The following is a 24,017-nucleotide window of genomic DNA, read 5'->3' as shown; positions in this document are numbered from 1 at the left end:
CTTTTTATCTTTCTTGCATGGAAGATGCTACAGCTGTGGGCTGAGCGTGGGGGTGGGGGCTTCACCAACACCAGGAAAGGCAGGGACAATGTCTGAGGGTCCACACCTCCTGAGGCGGCACCGTCAAGGCTGCCCCGTCACCTCTCACTTTGCCCCATCCCTTTTTCATTTTTGTTCCAGGGCGCTGTGGCATGCTCCCTCTTTGAAGTTCCCTAACCGTGCTTTGAGCGCTTCGGAGAAAAGCTCTGGTCCATTAAAATGTCACAGATGTCAAAGGTCAAAGAGCGCAGAGCGAGCAAACAGCCCAAGCCCCTCAATCTCACAGAGAGAAACCTGGACTGAAAAAGAAACTCTTTTACTCCAGTCACAAAACCCCTTTACATTAGGACAGAGGCGACCGGCCGAATGTCACCTTGCTGACCTCCACACCTGTGATCTTTTCACAGCAAACTGCTTCTATTTAACATCAATATTATTTTTAAATGTATCATTTAAAATCTAATAACTAGGAAATTGCTTTGATAGATAACATGCGATGCTATTTTTTAAAATATCACCATTAGTATTATTTTTTTTTTTACTTTTTTTTTTAAGTAAACTCTATCCCCAGTGTGGGGCTTGAACTCACGGTCCCAAGATCAGGAGTCACATGTTCTACTGACTGAGCCAGCCAGGCATCCCTGAACATCGCCATTTTCAAAGATCTGAAAACTCATCTAAAAATAAAAATAGCTGAGGCATCTGAGTGGCTTAGTCGGTTGAGATCTCATGGCTCGTGAGTTCAACCCTGTTTTGGATTCGGTGTCTCCCTCTGTCTCTCTGCCCTCCCCTGCTCACGCTTATTCTCTCTCAAAATAAACAAACATTAAATTTTAAAAATTTATTAAAAAAATTAAAAAAACAAAAATAGCTGACACTGCTTTCGACAGGGAATCTTCACACAGCAGAGTTCAAACAAACTGAAATATCGTCCATTTCTAAACTCCTATCCGACATTGTAGGTGGGCTTCCTTCACCTCAATTCACAGCTGTCTAGGTGACAGTATAGCCACATGGGGTTGACGTTCCTAAAAGTATTACGGCTCTTTAAGTAACTGTGCTACTTTCCTAACCTAGATAATAAAAATTTGCTTGTCACAGATTCACTCTGGATCTGAAACAAGCATTGAAAGCTCTACCTCAGGGTTAGTCTCCCCCCCCCTTCTCTCTCACGAAGCCTCCTACGAAAAGCTAAACTAACCAACTACTGACTTAAGGCTGTGAATTTACAATTCATGGATGAATAAATGAATGTGGAAGCTTGTAATTTTAGCTGAAGGAATGTGTTTTCTCGACCTCCCTTACACTAGACACATGCGGGTCCCACAGACCCGGGGCTGCAGTCAATGTAACACGTAGCTCTAGGCTTGCTGCGAAGAAAGGTCATCCTGGTCAAGATCTGTTCCTGAGCCAAAAAGAGAAAGTCAAAACTAGCTGTGGGTTCGTGGGCAAGGCACTCAACTGCTCCAAAAATTACCTTCCTCATCTGCTTACCAAGAATGACAGTACCCACCTCACAGATACACTGTTCTCATGGTAACTCATTAAACCATGGTCAGTGCTACTCGTAGTATTTTCTAGATCTTGGTCATTTTACTAATGAAATATTGCCCATGAAAGAAGATAATAAACTGAGCTGCCTCCATATCAATATTTTTCTGTTTGTAAATTAACAGCATTTGCACAAATAATACTTTGTTTGCTAATGACGTATTGGGTTGGAGATGGACATACCGGCTTTCTCTTAGCAAGTTGAGAAGATCATCTCTAAAGGTGTCTCTGTTCTTCTCCAAGATGCCCCGGACATCATACTGAACCTGGTTTAAAAATAAATAAATAAATGAAAAATCGTACAGTTGATCGAAAGAATAATTTCAGGTCACAGGCATCTCCTTTAAAAGCCAGACCCATGAAAAAACTCATTGCAACCTATTATGATTGGCTTCTGAAATTAACTATTTCTCTAAATACTAGATGAGCAAATATCAATAAAGATCTTAACTAAGAAGTTACCTCTCCAGCGTAGTGTTTCACTCCAAAATTGTTCACCGCAACTCTGGGCTTCACATAGAAGTGGTTATTCTAAAAACAAACAAACAAACAAAATACAAATGCCTAATTTCACTTACTGATCTGCATGGACCTCCAGAGAAAATTAACTACCACCGATAGTGAAAACAATTCCAAGCCCACCACAGAGCAGAGGTTGAGGACAGAGCATGTGACGCACTTTATCAAAGCCATGTGGCTCTTCCGTGTCATCACGGCAGTGATGTTAAATTCTATACTCATAAACTAAATGTGGGTATATTCTGACAAGGAGCCCCAAATCTATCCCTTTAACTGAGTTCAATTTAGTTCCAGCACCTGGAGAAGAGCTTTGGTTTGAGAAAAAAATTACGTGTGGGAAGCATCTGGAGAGCCAACAGTACTGAACTATCCTGTGTGTATTCTTTACCCACAGATCTGTTACTCAGACATAATTAAGAATTGGCAGGTTTTGACATACGGCGTGTTGATTGTGTAACTTCTCCAATAACGTGCTGTCTGTGGCTTGAGGAAAATGGCTTTCTTCATTGATAAGAGCTAGGAGACCAAGTTTCTAGAAGAGAGAAAAAAGGTAAAATGAATTAAAAGTTGAAAGTATGTCTCAAATATTTCCTCTCTACTTTCTCAAGTAAGTGGTTAAAGGAAAAGCCATAGCAATTTCTTGGATTAAAAAAAATTCAGGGGGCATCTGGGCGGGTCAGGTGGTTAAGTGTCGACTTAGGCTCAGGTCATGATCTCCAAGTGGTCTTGGCCCAGACAGTGGGGAGCTTACTTGGGATTTTTCTCTCCCTCCATCTTTCCACCTCTCCCCCACTTATGCGTGTGCGCGTGTGCTCTCACTTTCTGACTTAAAAAACAATTCTGAATGATTCTATAAAGACATCCAATGAATTTAAATTCCACACGAACATGGAGAAATTGAACCCACCACCATCTTGTGGACGAAACTTTTACACCGTGTTATTATTTGCACTGCACCTATTATGGTGCTGGCAAAGCTTTTGATGCTGACTTAAAATCTAAGTGAAGCCATTCACACAGTGTTGATTCTAAATACGCTGTTCAATGAGACAATAAGTTAGGAGCAGCCAAGTATTTAAATTCAACCTGGCACATTTACATGTATGTTTCCAAACGATCCATTGTGTTCTAAACATTCACATCTTTGATGTGCATGTTCACACAAGCTATTTTGTTCCCATAAATATGAATCAGCCCAGCTGGACACCCTTGGGACTGTTACAATCCTTCAACAATGTCACCTTCTCAATCAGGTCCAGGCATTCTCCATTGTCTATCCAGTCAATATCTTCCCACACCAATCCTTCCCTGTACAAAGATTTAAAAGGGCTGAGTTGTAATAAAATAGAGCTTTAAAACTAATTTATGGCTGATTTTTAAAAAAAATTTTAGATGGAATTCTATGAGTGCTTACCTGCTATATTCTAGTTGTTCCAGAGAAAAAATATGCTTGTTGAAATATTCCTGAAGTTTCTCATTTGCATAGTTTATATTGAACTGCTCAAAGTGATTAACCTAAGGGGGGGAACCATTCAACAGGTATCTTCAGTGCCCTTACTATTAGATATAAAGGCAAAGAAAGGCCAAAAAAAAAAAAAAATCTGCAGAGAAAATTATCAACATTCATTTGAAGAGATTTAAGTCGACAGGCAGATAGAAAAAACTTCACGCACCCTGGTCATCAGAAGCCTACCTCGAAGTTTTCAAATCCAAAGATGTCAAGGATGCCAATGGATTTAAAGTCGTCTTTGCCTTTGATCCTGCTGTTAATCTTCTTAATCACCCACTCGAAGCAGCGTGCATAAAGTGCCATGGCCAGAGAGTCTCTGCTGTCTTCTGCCTGCAGGAGAGAGGACAGGGTCACCGCCTTCCACTGACCACGGAAGCCCAGGCAGGCGAGTCCACCCCAGCCCCTCTTGGGAGAGAGACATACATGCACGCGTGTGCACGTAGAACTTGAGTAACACCTGTGTGTCCAACATAAGTAAATCGCTACCAACCAGAAGACACAGATGTCTAAAGAAAGGGTAGACTGTGGAGTTCACTCGCTCACTTTACAAGCAGGATTCACAGAGACTTCTTTTATTTTTATTATTTTTTAAATATAATTTGTGGTCAAATTGGCTTCCATACAACACCCAGTGCTCATCCCAACAAATGCCCTCCTCACAGCCCATCGCTAAGACTTCTTTTAAATATCAGGCTTTCAAACTCAAGTTTTCATGTTAATTACAGGAAAGAATCTGAACCAATATCTACAGCTACAGGTTTTATCAGGTTTAAAACATGGGGTGCCTGGGTGGCTCAGTGGGCCGAGCATCCGACTTGATTTCAGCTCAGGTCATGATCTCACGGTTCCTGGGCTCGAACCTTGCATGGGGCTCTGTGCTGATAGCAAGGAGCCTGCTTGGGATTCTCTCTCCCCCTCTCTCTGCTCCTCCCCGACTCCCTCTCTAATAAACAAACTTAAAAAATAAACTGATATTAGATGGGTTGGCACATATCATCAGTTTGTCAGGGCAGTAACAAAAGCAAAAATAAATAATACTACATAACAATATTAATAAATTATCATAGCTAATGTTTATTTCGTGCTTAAGTATCTGGCATATTTATTACTATCCTTACAACGATCCTATGAATTAGGTATGATAATCATCCTTGTCTCACTCAGGAGGAAATACACACAACGAACACATTCCCCTAGGACAGAAAATAACAGGTCAGGACTCAGACTCAGGAAACCTCCATCATACCCGGTCAGTCCTCTTAAACACTCTGCTATACTACCTCTAAGAAAACGAACAACTCTGTCTACTCCCTTCAGCGTGGGTATCTTCTTTATTTTGACCATGAACCAAACTCACGTGGATGGTGTGTTGTAGTTGCTCATTTGAATCAAAGCCACGATTCTAAAATCGCAGGAGTGTCTTAAAACAACTTTTGGTGGCAAAGCGCACGTACCTGCTGAACAGTGAGAGGCGTGAGGATCTCTTCCCCCCTAAGGAACATGGCCTTCTGCGTCAGAGCGTCCGTGAGCTGTGCTGAGTCCAGCCCCAGTAACTCTGCAGACCTGCCCAAGGCTGGAAGCGAAGAACAAGGCACACAAGGCAAAAGTGACCGACCCCAGAAGGAACAGGCCACGGGGCCCCAAAGGGAACTCCAGAGAGACATGGGTTCAAAGCCAACTCCACAGTAGATCAGAGACACAGTAGATCAGAGAACATTCCTAAATCCTTCCAATGGAAATTACACATTTCTTGGGTAGTCACTCCCATGATGAGTCTTAAGCTAGTGGCCTGATGCCTGGACCAAATATGACCCTGTAGCCCTGAGGCAGGTGGTACCCAAGACCTTGCCAGAGGTTTGCAAGGTCCTATTTTCAATGATTCAGAGATGTCGCTTGCTGTTTTACTTTCACTCCATCGCCATGACACAGAGCAAGTTTCCAGTGGCTCCGTGACGTGTGGTAGCTCACCAAACGGAACGCGGCAGATAAGAGCACCCAGCTGTCCTCCCTGACCATCGGGTATTTTAAAAAATGTGCAAAAATGTAAGACAATGTCCCTCTTCTCACAGATTTTCTTCTGTTTGGGAAGATGGTCTTTTAAATAAAAAGACACTATTTGCTTCAATATGCAATCGGTTTCTTACGGCGATGTCAAAATTAATTGTTCAAAACATCTCAGTTTTAGTTTCTAATGCAGTAACGTGAACAGACATGACCCACAGAAGCGAAAAAGCCCTTTGGAGTTCTCTGTGGTTTGAGATGATTAAGAGGCGCTGGGCCCAAACGCGGGAGAGCTGCTGACCTGCAGCCCTGGCCCTGTCTGGAGCCACGTCAAACTTTAACTCATCCACCCCCCGACCGTCCCACCCCACCCCGCCTTCGTGCCCTCGCTCGTGGCTTCCATCAGGAAAGACTCAAGAGTAAATACGTAAGTCGCTCCAGGTAAGTGACCACTGACACAGCGATGAGCATATTCACTCCTTTAATCTTGACAACGCATCTGCACTTCATAGACCCGAAGTCAGTGGTGCTGAGGGGACACGTAATCCAGGGAATCGGCCTGTGGCTGAGCTGGACCCTGAACCAAGCAGTCACGCTGGCAGTCTCCGCCATCACACTACGTCACCGCTCTAGAACTATGAAAAGCTACAGCAACATTATGCGCTGACCCGTAACATTTACCCTCCATCCAATCCCTGTTTTCCTCTTTCTTTATTGGGTCCATTTCCCTCTTTTCTTGGTAAGAGTGAGAACACAGGGCTCAGAAAGCTCTTTCAGCAAAAGGGCAGAAAGTAAATATTTTAGGTCCGAGTTCCCCAGGAGGAAGAAGCCAAGGAAGGGAGGAGCCATCTTACCCGTTTTGAAGGACACCTGGGCCCCACCAGCGGTGATAAATTCTATGTTCCCAAGATGTAATACACCAGCGAGCAACCTCAAAACTTCCCGAACTTCTTCCTTGCTGAACTGCATGACTTCCATTGCCGTCTGAAAGGAAGTAAACGTATCTAATCTTTTGCTGGTATTTTCCCCCATACTAAAGAAAGTGAAAAACTCATTACTTGATAAAATTGTCAGGTTTTGTTCTAAAAGCAAGAAAATAAGAAAGAGATTCAGGAGTCCTCAACTTCAAATGATAAAGACTTTGCATAGCCACACATTAAAAAATGTGATGTGAAGAAAGAAATGCAGGGGCGCCTGGGTGGCTCAGTCGGTTGAGAGCCCAGCTCTTGATTTCGGCTCAGGTCATGATCTCATGGCTCAGGAGATGGAGCCCGCACTGGGCTCTGCACTTGCAATGCAAAGCTTGTCTAGGATTCTCACTCTCTTCTCTCTCTCTGCCGCCCCCGCCCCCTGCTCTCCCTCTAAATAAATATTTAAATATTANAAAGACTTTGCATAGCCACACATTAAAAAATGTGATGTGAAGAAAGAAATGCAGGGGCGCCTGGGTGGCTCAGTCGGTTGAGAGCCCAGCTCTTGATTTCGGCTCAGGTCATGATCTCATGGCTCAGGAGATGGAGCCCGCACTGGGCTCTGCACTTGCAATGCAAAGCTTGTCTAGGATTCTCACTCTCTTCTCTCTCTCTGCCGCCCCCTGCTCACTCTCTAAATAAATATTTAAATATTAAACATTAAAATTTAGAAACAATATTAAGAAAAAATAACTGTAGAATGTGGAGAGATCACGCCATCAATGGGGAAAAGTGAGATATCTTACGTACAAGCTTCACAGGTAGGCCACAGGAGAATCACCTCAGAGTCAGAGTAATGATGGTATGAAAGAAATGCCTTTTCTATAGATACTGAAGCATATGGAACATTTATTTTCTTGCACACAAATTGGGGGGGTAAGGGTGGGACTTCATGGGAATGTGCCAGTGTAAACGTCGGTGCCTTTCCTTGATGGTTAAATGCAACAGGGACCCAAATCGGGGGAATAAAATTCTCTACTAGGAATTCTGTAGACAGGAGAGTGTCTGCTGCTTTATAATAGATGCTGACAGAACAGATGAGTGGATTTGGGTCCATCTTCCTCAGACATTCATCACATCTCTATTTCTAATTGCTCCAAAGAGTTTTGAAAAGCCTTCTCTTGGCCTTTCAACGGTAAATGGAAGTTAACGTAAAGCTGTCTGGGGAAAAATAAAAACACATCGGCAACTACAGGAGAGGAGATCTGTCCCCACACACAAGTATCTCAACAGCTGAAGCCAGGTGTCCTGAATCCCACCAAAGATTAGCTCAAATTTTATCGTGATTTAGAACCCATATTCTTGTCAAGAAAAAAGCACCCCTTGGGGCGCCTGGGTGGCTTAGTCGGTTAAGCGTCCGACTTTCGCTTAGGTCATGATCTCGCGGTTCGTGGGTTCGGGCCCCGCGTCGGGCTCTGTGCTGACTGCCAGCTCAGAGCCTGGAGCCTGTTTCAGTCTGTGACTCCCTCTCTCTCTGACCCTCTCCTGCTCACGCTGTCTCTCTCTCTCTCTCCTAGAAATAAATAAAACATTTAAAAAAAAAAAAAGAAAAAAGCACCCCTCACCCCCAACTGAGGACAGGACCCTTGGCCACAATGATGAAAATAACCTACCGAGAGCACTCGGACCCACATGTAATAATCACGACAATGACAATCACTTTAGGAGACTAGGAAGGAAACCATGTACCACTTTGAAGCAAAAGAAATTAGAAAAGGAAACAACTGGAGATTTAAAAATGAAAAGTTTGGGGCGCCTGGGTGGCTCAGTCTGTTAAGCATCCAACTTCAGCTCAGGTCATCATCTCAAGGTTTGCAGGCTGGAGCCCCGAGTCGGGCTCTGTGCTGATGGCTCAGAGCCTCAAGACTGCTTTGGATTCTGTGTCTCCCTCTCTCTCTCTCTCTCTCTCTGCCCCTCCTCCTCTCACGGTCTGTCCCTCTCTGTGTCTCAAAAATGAACGTTGAAAAAAAGTTTAAAAACAATTAAAAATATGCAACGTTTAACTTGTTTTTAAGGAGAAAACAATAAAGTTGAAACATAGGGCAAAAACAATAGACAGGAAAACGATTTAAAAATTCTAAAGGAAGGAGCGATAGCTTAGCCACAATAAAAGATACATGAGCAAAACAATGCAACAGGCATTTCTTACTGGAGCAAACGCAAGATGATAACTTCTATTAAATCAGTAAAAAACTTGTGGACAATAAACCTAAAATTGGTGAAACTGGGACATTTATGCACTGATCACTGGTACCACAAGTTAATATAATCTTTTGGGAAAACAAGACTATATGGCAGCACTGTGCTGGCCGCATATGTGCATAACTGTACAGTGCTCAGAGAGGCTAAGTAACTCTCACAGGGCCACCCGGCCGAGATTCAAAATCGGGCCCAATGAACACAGAGTCCACAAACTTATTAACCAGCCAATGCTATTACTTTCTAAAGACTTAAACAAAAAAAAGCAATTCCTGTATTATCCTCCGTAACTTCAATNCACAAACTTATTAACCAGCCAATGCTATTACTTTCTAAAGACTTAAACAAAAAAAAAGCAATTCCTGTATTACCCTCCGTAACTTCAACTGTGGAAATTTATTCCAAAGAAAATCTCAACAGAAGAGAAGTTCTGTAAAATATTCTCTGTGGTGTCATCTCAATACATTAAAAGAAACTAATTATTTAATCAGGGGTGAGAAGGCTCATTTCATGGGTGCAAACAGAAATTGACACAAAGAATAAAAACTGTTAGTCAAGTGCTTATCAATAAAAAAGAAACATATGGAAAAGTAATTATTCAAATTCACTTATTCTAAAAGTTAAAGGACAGTTAAGGAATATATTTTATTCTCAAGACTCCTGAAAGAGAGGTAAGGACCAAACCAAACAGCCAAAATAATTATAAAGCACCTCCATGGTGCAAAAGTTAGTCCTCTCCCTCTCCGTGATTAAAGCTGTCCTCCTATATTAATAAGACCTAATCAACACTAACTTACAAAAATTCTTAGATCATAGAATGATTATAGAAATGGAAGTCTTCACTGTTTAAGTCGATTATGCGGACTCTATAGAACACCAAAAAGATAGAAGATTTAAAAAATATTAAGTGAATGTCAATATTAAGTATAATGTCAAGCTATCAAATGAAAAATATCAAGAGATGCCCCACGAAAAAATTCTTGACGTTCTTAAAATACACACAGAAGTTATATATGGAGACATGAAAGCAAATGAACAGAATGTGCTTACTGTATTAATAAATTTGACTGCTCGCACTCTAGCCCTGAGTGAGCGAGTCAGGGGCGTGGTGACAAGGAATAATTGCATTAATCATACCATGGGGTAACTGAATGGCTGTAATCAATTACCAGTAGCGTGGGTATGTGCGCTCCAACTGCCAGCCGGACCCTTTACTTCTTGTGTCCTGTTGTCCTGTGCACGATCTTTTTAGTCACAATCTCCACTGCTTTGGCAAGAGTAGCCAGTTTGTTAGTTTTTTTTAATGTTTGTTTATTTTTGAGAGAGAGAGCGCGCCCATGAGTGGGGAGAAGCAGAGAGAGACACACACAGAATCTGAAGCAGGCACTAGTTTCTGGGCTGAGCCCGATGTAGGGCTCGAAGTCACAGACTACAAGATCATGACCTGAGCCGAAGTTAGACACTTAACTGAGCCACCTAGGCGCCCCAAAAGTAACCGCTTGAAAAATTTTAATGTTTATTTCTGAGAGAGGGAGACACAGCATCCGAAACAGTCTCCAGGTTCTGAACTGTCAGCACAGAGCCTGATGCAGTACTCAAACCCACGAACTCCAACATAATGACCTGAGCCAAAGTAGGATGCTCAGCCGACTGAGTCCCCCAGGTGCCCCAAGAGTAGCCACTTTAAAGCTTATAATAATTATCTTATTTTCTCAACGATAGGGTTCAAGACGTAAAAAAACATGCTAGGGAATTCTCAGTATAGTTCAGAAGCACTAAACAGCAATTTAGTTACAAAACTGGCAAAAAAAATTACATAGAGTATTTTTAAGAATGTCCTTATTAGGCACATAAAAAAAATGGGTGTTGGGAAACTGGGGGTTGGAGGAGGCGGGAGGTGAGGGATGACAGATATGTGATCTGGTCCCAACCAGGAAGGAACAAAGGAAGCCAGGCTCATCACGCTGGGAATGAATAGAAAAGAGGGGCCCATTTCAGGTGCCAAAAGGTATATCCGCTCAGATAGTTGGCTGTGAGGTGTGGAGATGCCATTCAAGAAGGCAAAGGGACCACACAGATGATTCCTGAACAAATGGTGTCACTGGAATGGGGGAAGGGGAGACTATTGTGGGCATAGTAAATTCTAAGTAAGCAATCTGATAATAATTTATCATGGGGTGCCTGGCTGGCTCAGTCAGTAGAGCATGTGACTCTTGATCTTGGAGTTGTAAGTTCAAACCCCATGTTGGATGTAGGGATTATTTTAAAATAAAATGTTAAAAAAATCATAATTTATCATGTAACACTATATGAGGCAGTGTTATGTTATTTTATAATATAAATTTGCTTATGCTCACAAGTTCTCCACCACTGAAAGAGACTGATGTTTCCATGCTTGGCAAAACTGAGGTATAAAGACCACCTTAATAAAATCTGACTCCTGTGGAATGAATTTATACATGCATATACATGGACTCACACAATCAAAAAACCATGGATATATCCAGTAAGGCTGATATAGTCCGGAACCCCCAGTCCTGGTCCATAGGTAGGCATTCAATAAATGTTCAACATTTGTGGAATAAGAAAAACTGAAAATATTATCACCCAAAGACTCCTGTTACTTCACACACATTAAATCAGCCCCCATTCTAGTGGGTCAAATACAGGCAATACAGTAAATTAGTTGCTCTTATTGACTTGAAAAGCTTACATCCAAGCAATTTCTAGGGCAACTTGAAAGACTGCATAAAACAATGACTATGAAATTCAGCATATGTGCACAAAGTCTGCCCCAGGAAAAAATACAGGTCTCCTAAAGCTACCCACAGTACTTTACAGGCACTCATTTATATTCATGTCAAGTGGTGGCAATGATAAACTCTAAAAATACAAAAAGCAAATTCTCAGTAAAATAAGCAAAATTCTTAAAAGGTTCTATTGCCAGAGTATACAGACCCTGACATTGATGAATCATTTTTTTAGTAGCTAAAAATTAATGCCAGAAATGACATTTTCATACATAATTCACAGAAGTAATTTCTCTCCATGAACATTTCAACATATTATGCAAACAAATGTCCATCAGCCTTAATGGAATGTGGTTTCTTCCCTTCCTTTGATCCAAAAACCTCCGGGAAGAAACCTTCATGAAATTGAAATATGAAGGTACAAATTTATTTTTTTTTTATTAAAAAACACTTTTTTGAGAGACAGAGAGAAAGCATGCATGAGTTGGGGAGAGGGGGCAGGTGGGGAGGGGGAAGAAAGAGAATCTCAAGCAGCCTCCACACTATGCTCAGCATGAAGTCCAACATGGGACTTGATCCCACAATCCTGGGATTACAACCTGAGCCAAAGTCAACAGTTGGACACTCAACTGACTGAGCCACCCAGGTGCCCCTGAAGATGCAAATTTAAGTGGCGTTTTATTTTATAAGAAAATACTGAGCCAGGTTACATTAAAAGCAGCAGTACAATATGGTCCGATCATTTTCCTTTCTTCAGTAGAATACTGGGATTAGATGTGGCTTACTTACTGCAGCCTTCTTGGTGCCTAGAACAGTGCCTGGCATACAGCAGGTGCTCAAACACGTTGAATATATAAAACCAACTTCAGCCCGAAGACTTCAGTGTCTCTTTTTAACCACCCCTGTGTCACTGCTGGTTACAGAGTGCTGCATAAGGCAGAACAATGGGCTGGCTGGTATGGATAGGTTACTTATTATATTCCCGTAGTATAGAAATTACGATTCTAGGAATGTAATCATAACTATGTAATCATAAAAGCTGATTATTCACTGTAAAAATATAACATACAATGATAAAATAAAATTGTAGACTTCTGCCTGAGAGAATGTTTTTTGTATACTTTTGTCTCAGCTTTCTGTCTGCATATGTAATTACTCTATGAATTATCATGTATCAAGTTATACACAAAATGCTTTTTTAAATAGAATTATTCAGTGTTGCAGCTTATCTTCCTCAGTTATAAAATAAATTTTCCATGTAATTAAATATACTAGAACGTGTTTTGCTTGCTGTAATGGATCTTATTTTATCAATATAACCAATTATTTAAGCCATGCCCCAATTTGTGATTCTTGCGGGTTTAGAGGGAGAAAATCTTACTTTTTATAGAAAAAAGTGTTTTTCCTCCTTTTTGAAAAGGTGCACATTTTTTTTCCTTTTCTGACTGCACTGCTTAACTTCCAGAAGGTTAAAGTAAAAATTGCATGTTCCTGATTTTCATAAATGGCAGCTAAGTTTTCATTTACATTTCTGGTGGGTTGACACTAAAAAGTAACCGCAATGTAAATATTTAAGATTCTATAAATGGAATACTTGTAAGCTTGTTGTGTACATCTCTATCAATTTCACATACAAATGTTTCTTCCTTTCTAGATGATCTATCTTTCCATCATAAGATCAGATTTTAAAGGCCAAAACCTACTCTTTCAAATGAAAAATAAGAGCCAGCACGCACCGAAGGCAGGGCAAGCCCAGAAGTTTACCAGGAGCTAACAAAAAGAACAAAGGATTCTGAATCAGAAAATGCAGCTCCCAGAGGAAAGCAGCAGAAAGCCAAGGGAGTAACTTCACAGGAGTACTTCTAGAGCAAGGGGAAGACCGATGCCCAGTGCACCCTAGCGGCCAGTGAGCTCATCAGTACAAGACCCGCCATTTCTTGGATAATTGTCTGTCTCCTGCCACAACATCCTTCTATCACAAAGCATTGTTCTCCAGCTTCAAGAAAGAAAAATAAAACAGGAAAAAAAAAATCCTGAGACAAGTCTTTCTTCACCCTCTCCACCAAAAATAAGAATGAGTTTTTATACTTATTCTAACACAGAGTGAAGACAATAATAAATTGAAATGGGATAAAGACTGAGTAGTGACAAATCCAAGGGCAAAATGAAATTGGGAAAGAAAATTTAAAATACTTAAAAACACATTTCATACAATCCAATTCGCAGGGCCAAACCCCACGCCGTCCCATCCGGCGTAGCAGCAAAAGGTACTGTGGGCAGGGGGCTTTTTTGTTAACAGGTTCAAGAGAGGAGATTGGGCAGGAGAAGTCCAAGCCCCATTGAATTGTAAATGACAGATAAAAGACAGACAGAGGGGAAGATGATCCTGACATTAAAGCCAGCCAATCCTGCTTTTAATTTCATTTTCAACACATGAAAAAATGATGTATGATATCTACCCACTTTAAAAAATACCCCGATTTCATTCCACAAGGCACTTTTAAGACCAATCTAGAAGAGTAAGTGGGGGATATCGAATAGAGAAGCGTTAACAGCTATAAAGATAAGAGCCTGACAGACAGATCTAGGGTGGGCCAGAAGCAGGTACCACCTACCTGCCTTGTGGTTTAAAGTCTTTGGAATTAAACTGTTTCCACACCAGCTCTATTGGGTACTGTGTGTGGCTAGGCTGGTCACCCACCTCTCTGGGTTGCGGAGTGTAGACAACTGTGATTCCTACCCTCACAGGGTTCAGAGCAATGAGGAAGATGGCCCATGGAAGTCCATGTGGTAAGTGCTCGATGTCAGCTGCATCTACGATGGTGAATCCTCCCTAGATCACGGTCTCCAGCTACTAGAGTAATGACTCTGACATTGGCAGAACTACACTGGCAAAACCTACCCACCATTCTTAATCAGGTGGGGCTGTTAATAAAGCTCCATGACCAGGCTACCTAAATGCTGTGACCTTATGACAAGTCCTTGTGATATCAGAAAACCACAAGACCTCACGTACGCACACCTCAGAGGTGTAAGGTGACTACTGTTCTTGCGGTCAGAATTCGTTATCGGAATTAGGCTACGAGTAACAAACGAGACCCTAACAGTCACTTGGTCCAATGGTTGACAGATTTGTTTTTAGTCATGGAAATGGTTATTACAAAAAATTTACACACACACACACAAATACATACATATTTAATATGATATATAATATATATATCTTTTTATAAGCTCAAAAGAGACAGCTTGGCATGATCCAATGCCAAGCCTATGATTTTTTAATTTTTTTATTGTTTATTTATTGCTGAGAGAGAGAGAGACAGAGTGTCAGTGGAGGAGAGGCAGAGAGAGAGGGAGACACAGAACCTGAAGCAGGCTCCAGGCTCTGATCTGTCAGCACAGAGCCCGATGCAGGGCTCGAACTCAAGCCAGGGAGATCATGACCTGAGCCGAAGTTGGACACTTAACCAACTGAGCCACCCAGGTGCCCCAATTTATTTATTTTTTTAATAGACTGTTCCAAGTCAACTTCCCATCTGTCCTGAATGTCACATATATTCACCCAACTTCTAAAGAAAGAGGATTCTCCTCCAGTCTGGGACAATCTTTTATCATGACTTGGAATAAGAAGAAAGCACCTGTTCTCGCACAGCAGTGTAAATGTAATTACTTCCTTAACAAAATATTTTTTGAAACAAAATGAAGCTTGTCACTTATTCTTTTTAAGGGGCTGTCGCTCTTAAGAAGGGAAAAGAACAAAGTAACTTACAATCACTTCCCTAAAGGATTCCTGGTCACTGATTGTCTTGTCTTCTACACATCCAGACTGACTCAAGTAGTGGTAGTTTTCTGGCACAGATAAATAAAACGCTTCTACAAAAGGACAAAGAAAAACATAATATCAGTACTTGACTGGCCAGGATAAGGCAGAATGCAAGAGCGTTTTCACTTTGTAACTTTAAAAAATAAAGTACATAAATAATTCTACGCTAACAGTTGGCTATTAAAATTTTTTAAAAAGTTCTGAATCATCATGTAGAGAAAACAAAAATGACCTCATTAAACTAGATGACGTGACAGAAAACGTTATTTAAAAAATAACTGATGAGGACCTGTTGTGGCTGTTCTCTCTTAAAAATCAAATGTTCAGAAATTAGCTTTAGGTGGGTGTGGTTTAAAAGTAACCCAGTTACAACGCATCAGTATCATAGAAGTCAGAAAAGTATCAAGATTCCAAAAACAAACAGGAAATAGAAGACTTCTCTATTGATGATTCCTCCCCTACATTATTTGCCACTACAATAGACTCAGCATCTTTTGGTAGTCTCTTTCACACATTTTGTTTCAACTGATGGAACACCATTCCAGCCCAAAGAGATGTCTTCCCACTTACTGCTGGCTTTTCGAGGGAAAACAAGTCGCTAATCTGTATTTCTCTGCTGGGCTCCCATCACTTACCTCTCTGTTCATGTTCTAGCCCTGCTAGCAATGCATAGAATATGTGATAATTCCTTTCCCCGGGGTTTTGCCTTACTACTCGGTTCTGTGGAGATAAATCAGATTTCTATTCAGAGAGGTTTCCTCTGTTTAAGTAACACAAGCCAGTAATTTCCAAAAATTATTACTACAGAAGAAAACGTGGATGAAATGTTTACTTACTTTTTCTAATAAATCTTCATGTGAAAAGCAATGGCAAGTCAAGGAATAAAACAAGAATATCACATGCTCCCTTACTTTTCAATTTTCTCTTCATGACCCAAATAATTACAAATCCCTGTTCTCTGACACAGAAACTTCCTGTGTCAAGAGACAAGCCAACAAAGCGTAGACCATTTCACCTAAATCCAAGTCAAAAGGACACGTGCCATTCTCGGAGGTGCTGAACTATTTGACAGAATTCATTTCAAACACAAAACACCTGATGCTTGATGATTTCACTTTTCCAGATTACAGACAATATCAGAAGTTTCCACAAGAAAAAATGGCTACCTCCGAGAATACTTAACAGGTCCGACATAGTGGTATCAGAGCAATGACTGAACTGTTTCACCTTCTTTAACTGCCCGTGTGGTAACCACGACCGGTTTGTATTTACAGAGTCAAATGCTAAGGCAAGAACTAAATGAAGCAGGATACAATCCACGATTCTCCCGCCCTGAATGTTGCCCTTCTGGCAGATGTTCAGCTGAACAAACTTCCCAAAGCGACTGGAGTTATTGTTATACGCGGTCTTCGCGTTGCCGAAAGCTTCCATGATGGGGCTGTAACAGGAGTGAGAAAAACTTCGTTATAAAACAAACAAGCCACGAGATGTCAATTTCCACATACTGACTCTAGGTCAGTAATCCTAGTACTGACTACGATTACTAGTACTCTAATACTCTAGGTCAGCAATCCTGCGGCAATTGTATGGTGACAGATGGTAAGGACATGTATCATGGGCATCATTTCACAATGTGCAGAAAACCTAATCACTATGATGATTGGTTGACCCAGTGACTGGGTTTATTTACAGAAGAGCCAGATTTCCAAAGCCCCTGCTGAAATGGGCTTATAATCCTATCCATTTTGAATGAGAGATCTTACAGCCTGTGCCAGCTAGGACTTGAACTTGCACAAATTAACTTGGCCTTATATACATAAGCCAGGGATTGCACAGGAAAAGACCCCCTGCCCCCGACTTAAATTTCAGCAACTGAAAAAGCCCCAGTCCTGGGCATTTCACCCATTTGTTGTCTGTCCTGGGGCAACTCATTTATAAATAACTTCTTTGGGTCTTCTCCACCTGTAACACGGAGTCAGACCAGATCAGGAGGTGGCAAACTTTTCTGTAAAGAACCTGATAATAGATGTTTTAGGCTCTGTGGGGACTGTGATCTCTGTTGCAAGCACTCAGCTCTGCCACCGTAGCTTGAAAGCAGTTATAAACAATATAGAAACAAATGAGCGTGTCTGTGTACCAATAAAAGTTTATTTACAAAACAGGCTGCAGGAAGATGAAAACATTTTGAAGATGGATGGTGGTGATGGTCATACAACAATATGAAATGTACTTAACACCACCAAGCTGTATGCTGAAAAAATGTTTAAAATTATGAACGTTATGTCATGTACATTTTATGACAACTTAAAAAAGCATATGAATGTTAAAACAAAAAGAAGCCACAGGTTACGGGCATCTGGCTGTACTCTGTTGACTCCTGGACTAAACTGTAAATAATAGGATCTGTGAAGTCCTTACTGGGTCTAAAATCTTATAAGGCACAAATCAGATGTTTGGCAAGTGCGTATTTAAGACAAAAATTCAGGGGCGCTTGGGCGGCTCAGTAGGTTAAACGTCAAACTTCAGCTCAGGTCATGATCTTGCGGTCTGTGGGTTCAAGACCCGCGTCGGGCTCTGTGCTGACAGCTCGGAGCCTGGAGCCTGTTTCAGATTCTGTGCCTCTTCTCTCTCTGTCCCTCCCCCACTCATGCTCTGTCTCTCTCAATAATAAACATTAAAAAATTAGAAAATAAAAATTCAGACGATACCTCCCCACACAGCCCTCTTTCAATGGCTCCCTGCCATCAAAGGTCTCAGTGATCTTCTGCCACGTGAAAGGTGACAAAAATGTCACCTTGCCAACAAAGTACCTCCAAAGGGTGGGGTGTTGAGCAGAGGTCTCTCATTCCTGGGCTAAGTCCTAACACGGAGGTCAGACCCTGACATTTCTGCTCCTCACAATGCCTCCACAAAAGCGAGTCAAGGGCTCGCTGTAAGATGAGGCTGTAGAATGTTCCTCTGAATCACTCAGTCACCAACTCAAACCTGGCCCAGGGGTGGGGATGGACAGAGGGGTGGGGGGTGGGGAAGCGGTCAGGTTATTGGAAACCGCTATGTGCATGTTGGGACTTCTCCTCGAGGCGTTCGTAATAAAAGAGAAGAAAAAGAGAAAACAGACCAACGGATTATAACTAGTCCTTCAATAAGCCAACAGAGAGGACAGTAAATCCAATTCACTTGAAATAAGGAACACGATAAAGAAATACCTGCTTTCGAGAATAGCTTGTTCCACACAGGATGTCTTCTCTGTCAAGGATAACTCCAAAGACTGTTGACTGATGACCGATAAAAACTTGAGGATCAATTTGGTGCTTTCGGTTTTACCCGCCCCACTTTCACCGCTGCAAAATAAAATGCACAAGCTTGGGCTTCCAATTACAAAGAAAAAAAAAAGAGAGAAAGAAGAAAAGAAACAAAACCCAGTTTGGTCCATGTCCCTCCAGTTTGTCCACAGAACACCTGTGGAGAGGTGGGCAAACGGAGGGTGAAATGTGTGTCCCACGAGGCAAGCTGAAGGGCGGTCACAGCTCCGGCCACATCGTTTCTGACACTGGATGACCTCTCTGGCGCAGGAGCTAAACGGAACCTTTCCTACTAAGTTAAGGTAAGAGGCTGGGAAGGCGCCTATCCTGCGGGGGAGGCCCTGAACGAGCGAGGATCTCTGCTTTGTCCACCAGAGTATCCCAGCCAGCAGCACAGCACCCGGCTGGGGAGAGGCACTTGGTAAACACTTGTTAGACAAACAGGCACATGAACCATCTCATTCCGGGAAACCGAAAGCACCCAAATAAGCCTAAAAATGCAATTATTCATAAATACGATTTAAGGGACAAGGGAATGAGCCCACAGGTACTTGGGCCACACTGAATCGCTTTATCATCACTTTCAAAATAATCCTACAAGGGAGTCTGTGGCTAAGCGTCCGAGTCTGGCTGTGACACCAGGTCTGAGTCCGACATCCCGTAGTGACAGCGAAGGGCAAGAGAACACGGCAGTGCAAGGAGAGGGGAGCCTGGTGAGAGAAGTAAACAAGGTTCAAGTTGCACCTTCACAGACGGGCAAACACAAGTCGCACAAAGAGGAAAGGGAAGGATTTGGGCACCGGAGCCAGATGAGCTTGGGAAGACCCACGGGGGTGGGATTCTGGTTGGGTCAGCTGCACTGAGGTCAGAGGTGGCAGAGAAACAATCTACAGGATCGGGTCTGGTGGCTCAGAGGCAATCCCAGGAGACAGGAGACAGAAAGCGAAGACTAAGCTCATTGAGGTGGCCTGGAAGGAACCAGCTCTGAAGGTGATGTTCCAGGAGCGCAAGGGCTCTCGGGAGATCAGCTGCTGTCTGGTGGGCACGTCCCGGACAAGCTCAGCCACGCCGCGTATGGACAAGGAGGCATGGAGATCAGGGATTGAAAAGGAGTCATATCATTCTCAGTCATATCATTCCCTTTGCTAGTGACAGGCTTGGCCACGGGCAGGCATGAGGACTCCAGCCAGAGAGACTTCCTGTCGAGCATGCTACAGGCTCCTGGGGAAACTGTGTGTACACAAGAGACACCAGGCAGAAACATCTCCTCTGCTACAGATGCCACCTGGGAATCCACACCTACCTTGAGATAATAAAACAAAAGCCAAGAATATCAGAGAAGGCCCAGGAGTGGCTGAATCCACACGCCCTGCCCATGTCATCTGAGTTAGGACAACTCCGGCTGGGTTTTCTGTTACCATCAGCGAGAATCTTCCTAGTACAGGGCTTAGCACGCATCTACGCATCACTGACACCTGTCTAGACCAGTGTCTGGCACACAGAGGAGATTCAGCAGCGATTCACTGAACGAGTAACATAAACTAAGAAAACTGCAAGGAGAGATTTAAGTAATTCTTGATACTTGAAAACATACATATGTCTATCTAGTTGTTGACTCTATTAAAACACACACACACACATACAACTAAAAGGGCGAAGTTCTCTAGTTTAAATGTTTGAGACAGAAATGATGTTATGTGTTCCTCAAACGCACTTCTTTATCTGCCAGCACAAGAAAGCGGACGACGTGTCAACTTCCCTCGCAGTAAGGACAGCAATCTGTGAATAACAGGGACTGAATGTGGCCAATGGAACAGAAGGGCAGTTGAACAACAGAGCAAGAGGGAGATGTGCCGTTTCCTTGTCTGGTGGGTAAAAATTCCCTTCTTCATGGTCCTCTGGGCTCTACCTCCCATGCCTGCCACCTGGGTGCCCTCAGGATTGACACATCTCTAAACAAAATGACCCAAGACAAATGACTTTGTCTCTTACCTTCCCATGTGGGGCTGCGAAATGACCAAGAAGTAAAGCATTCCTGTGTTATGTCCCAGAAATTTTGGGGGTGCTGTTTGTTACAGCCATTAGCCTGCCCTGACAAATGGCAGGCAAAGATATGATCATGGAGGGGATACCGTTCAAATTCAAGAGCAAAACTTGGTCAAAGAGAAAACCCAAGATTCACTTCACCATGAACCAGTCATGGATTTGGATCTATAGCAATCTGCAGCCACGGTTTTCATACGTTCTTCAAGCATCTTCTTTAAGTACATCTTTTTTGGTACAGAATTAAAACTTGAAACAAAAATAAAACGCCAACTTGAACAGTGCTCTGCGACCATAGTTCTCAAACTTGGCTCCACATTAGAATCACCTGGTACATCGCTATTCTGAACTGTAAGGGGTACAGCTCAATTGTCAGTATTTTTAAAAAAATTTCCAGGGGTGCCTGGGTGGCTCAGTCGGTTAAGCGTCTGATTCTTGGTTTCGGCTCACATCACGATCTCACAGTTGCGTGGGTTCGAGCCTCTCATCGGGCTCTGCATGGGTAGCATGGGGCCTGCTTGGGATTCTCTGTCTCCTTCTCTAACACTTCCCTGCCTGCACTGTCTCTCTCAAAATAAATTAATAAAAGTTAAAAACAGAAAAAAAGAAACAAAAATAAAAATTTCCAGAGGAGTCTACTGTGAAGCCAGGTTTGGGAAGTACTACTCTTAAAAGCGGTTTCACGAAATTCAGGGAGGACTCTGCCAGGAGGTAGCAGGTGGTGGCTACTAAATTTGGAGTGTGGAAGTGTTACAGGAACAAGGCAGAGTAAAGGTAATCTGATCACAAGGTGACAGACTCTCTGCAGGTCATACACGTTCATGCTCATGTAAGCCTGCCCCTCCTCCTCCCCCCTCTCCCCCTCCTCCTCTCCCCGCCCCTGACCCTGCCTGTGACTTTAACCTTCTCCATGAAAGGTTTATTGAGGCTCAAACCAATGTAATCTTCTAAGCAATGGAGGAAAAGCATCTCCGCGGGTGATTCCTTCCCTCCTTAAACATCTGCGCACCTACTATGTGTCAGGCTGCACTAAAGGCTCGGAAAGCACTGATGTGCAAAATAACACAGTCTGTCTATGATCTAGCAGCACAAAGACATTAAACAAGGAGTCACAAATCTGCCAGAGGACAGGAGAGCTAATGATTTAGATGGGCGGTAAGAGTTCAGTAACGATCTTTTATGGGGGGTGGTGGGTAGGGTGGTGCACTGATATTTAGACCAAAAAATGAAAACACGCACAAAAGATAATTGGGTGAAAATTGAAGGGAGCGGGGGAAACCCGCAGGAAGACCCTGCTCAGCGCCTTGGAGGAAGGAAAAGCAGCCAGCACGGCCAAAGTCCACGGACGGAAGGGGTGACAGTGAGGCCCCACTGAGAGGTCACTGCTTTCCAGTCAAGTGTGGAGCTAGTTCCTTTGGGGAGGGGCACCTGGGTGGCTCAGTTGGTTAAGCATCTGACTCTTGATTTCAGCTCAAGTCATGACCTCACAGGTTTGTGAGTTCAAGCCCTGTGTCAGGTTCTGTGCCGACAGCAAGAAGCCTGCTTGGTATTCTCTCTCCGTCTCTCTCTCTCTGTCCCACCCCCCACTTGTTCAGTCTTTCTCTCTCTAAAGAAACATTAAATAGGGGAGTAGGGTGGGGAGGAAGATCATGAATCCCCCCAATCCAGACATTTTCAAGTTAACCATCATTATGATCTACGCTGCATACGATATACTTGCTAATTGCTAACTCTGTGTGATAGTGTGATTATTTATTATAAGAACTATGTATTGGGTCTTCATCCTCCTTTCTGACAGAGCTCCTAACACTTGGAACTTCCTAAGTGATGATGGCAATTAAGTCGTCATTACGCAGTTAACGAGGTGACTTTTGGGAAGCACCCAGGTAACCAAAGGCTGGGGGCCTGGTTGCCAGGTGAGCCAGTCACAGAATTAGAAGGTTGGAATTTTCAATTCCTACCCCCACCACTGACCTTTGGGAGGGGAGAGGGGCTGGAGATCGAATTCAATACCCATAGTTGATGATATAATCAATTGTGCCTATGTAACGAAGCTGGCATAGAAATCCAAAAAAATGGGGGTGGGAAATACCATTCTGGGAGCTTCCAGATTGGTGAACCGCTGGAGAGAAGCTGATGGCCTTTTCCCCAGATCTCGCCCTGTGCATCTCTTCCAGCTCTTCCCGAGTCGTACCCTTCCACGATGAACCAGTGATCCAGGAAGCACGTTGGTTTCCTGAGTTCCGTGAGCCACTCTAGCAAATTAATCAAACGAAGGAGGGGATCCGTTGGACCCTCCAATCTATAGCCAGTTCAATCAGAAGCACAGGTGACAACTCGGAATTGTGACTGGTGCCTGAAGTGGGGGGTAGGGAACATGGAGGGGGCAGTCTTGTGGGACTGAGCCCTTAACCTGTGGGATGGGACATTATCTCCAGGTAGGCAGTGTCAGACTGCGTTACCTGCTGGGTAACATGGAGAATACGACAGAGCGCGTATATTACAGCACAGTGATCTCCAGAACGAGGTACACACTTCCTTCCTTGCTAACCGTAATCACAGAACGAGAAAGCCAGATTTAAGAATACAAGCAAAACTAGAACACCAAAAAAACGCCCAAATCCAAATGAACAGGACTGATTCTAACCCACTGGTTAGCATCACTCTGCTCGAGCTGAAGAACTCTTTGTAGTGTGACGGGGCCCGGCGTGTCTATTTCACCACGGGCGGCATGCTGACTCATTTATTCCGCCTCATTCCTTTCTTCCAGCCGCCATACAACAGGAACTCATAGGGCAACTACGGTGTTATTATACGGCCACATGCAGCAAACACGTCACTTACACATCCACTCCTACATTTTTCTCATTAGCCCCCGGCAATTACAGCCCTAACCCCTGGCGCCAACATGATTGCTAACACAAACATGGGCTTCCGAGAACACGTGTTCTTGTAGATGAACCAAAAGGAATTTATCCTGCTAAAAACAAAACAAAAAACCTGTGACAATGGGGAAAAAAAAAAGAACCAAATCACTGATGTGGGGCCTCACAGGCCATATTCAAAGTTTTGAGACATTTTCATAGGCAGAAGCAAAGTCACAAGACAGTTTCGAAGCCGGAGTGTCATGATCAAGTTCAAGGTTTTAAAGCATCGCTCTGGGCGGAGTAGGGAGTGGGGTGAACGCATGGAGGGAGGCAAGAGAGGAGACAGACCTGAGGACAGAAGGGCGATGAGAGGGGGCGGCAGAGATAAGTGAGTGGTCCCGGGAAAGATGGTGGGGGGGGGGGGGGGGGGGGGGGGGGA

The 24,017-nt window shown here is 43.0% G+C and overlaps 1 protein-coding gene across 1 annotated transcript in view; it reads right to left on the bottom strand.

Moving 5' to 3' along the window:
* The window catches only part of MYO10 (myosin X), a 236,355-nt gene that overhangs the window by 88,763 nt on the left and 123,575 nt on the right, over positions 1-24,017 (bottom strand). Inside the window, exons 5-17 of the mRNA XM_077772062.1 lie at positions 18,573-18,707; positions 16,680-16,804; positions 16,203-16,216; positions 16,002-16,086; positions 15,313-15,416; positions 6,475-6,604; positions 5,074-5,192; positions 3,803-3,949; positions 3,524-3,624; positions 3,351-3,417; positions 2,549-2,641; positions 2,053-2,121; positions 1,774-1,856 (exon numbers count right to left, since the gene is read on the bottom strand). Coding sequence (XP_077628188.1) covers positions 1,774-1,856; positions 2,053-2,121; positions 2,549-2,641; positions 3,351-3,417; positions 3,524-3,624; positions 3,803-3,949; positions 5,074-5,192; positions 6,475-6,604; positions 15,313-15,416; positions 16,002-16,086; positions 16,203-16,216; positions 16,680-16,804; positions 18,573-18,707 — 1,272 coding nt within the window. The remainder of the gene's footprint in view (positions 1-1,773; positions 1,857-2,052; positions 2,122-2,548; positions 2,642-3,350; positions 3,418-3,523; positions 3,625-3,802; positions 3,950-5,073; positions 5,193-6,474; positions 6,605-15,312; positions 15,417-16,001; positions 16,087-16,202; positions 16,217-16,679; positions 16,805-18,572; positions 18,708-24,017) is intronic.

Source organism: Crocuta crocuta, unplaced genomic scaffold (assembly GCF_008692635.1).
Source record: "Crocuta crocuta isolate KB4526 unplaced genomic scaffold, BGI_CrCroc_1.0 scaffold51, whole genome shotgun sequence".
Classification (NCBI taxonomy): Eukaryota; Metazoa; Chordata; class Mammalia; order Carnivora; family Hyaenidae; genus Crocuta; species Crocuta crocuta.
This window is presented reverse-complemented; position numbering and strand designations above follow the sequence as displayed.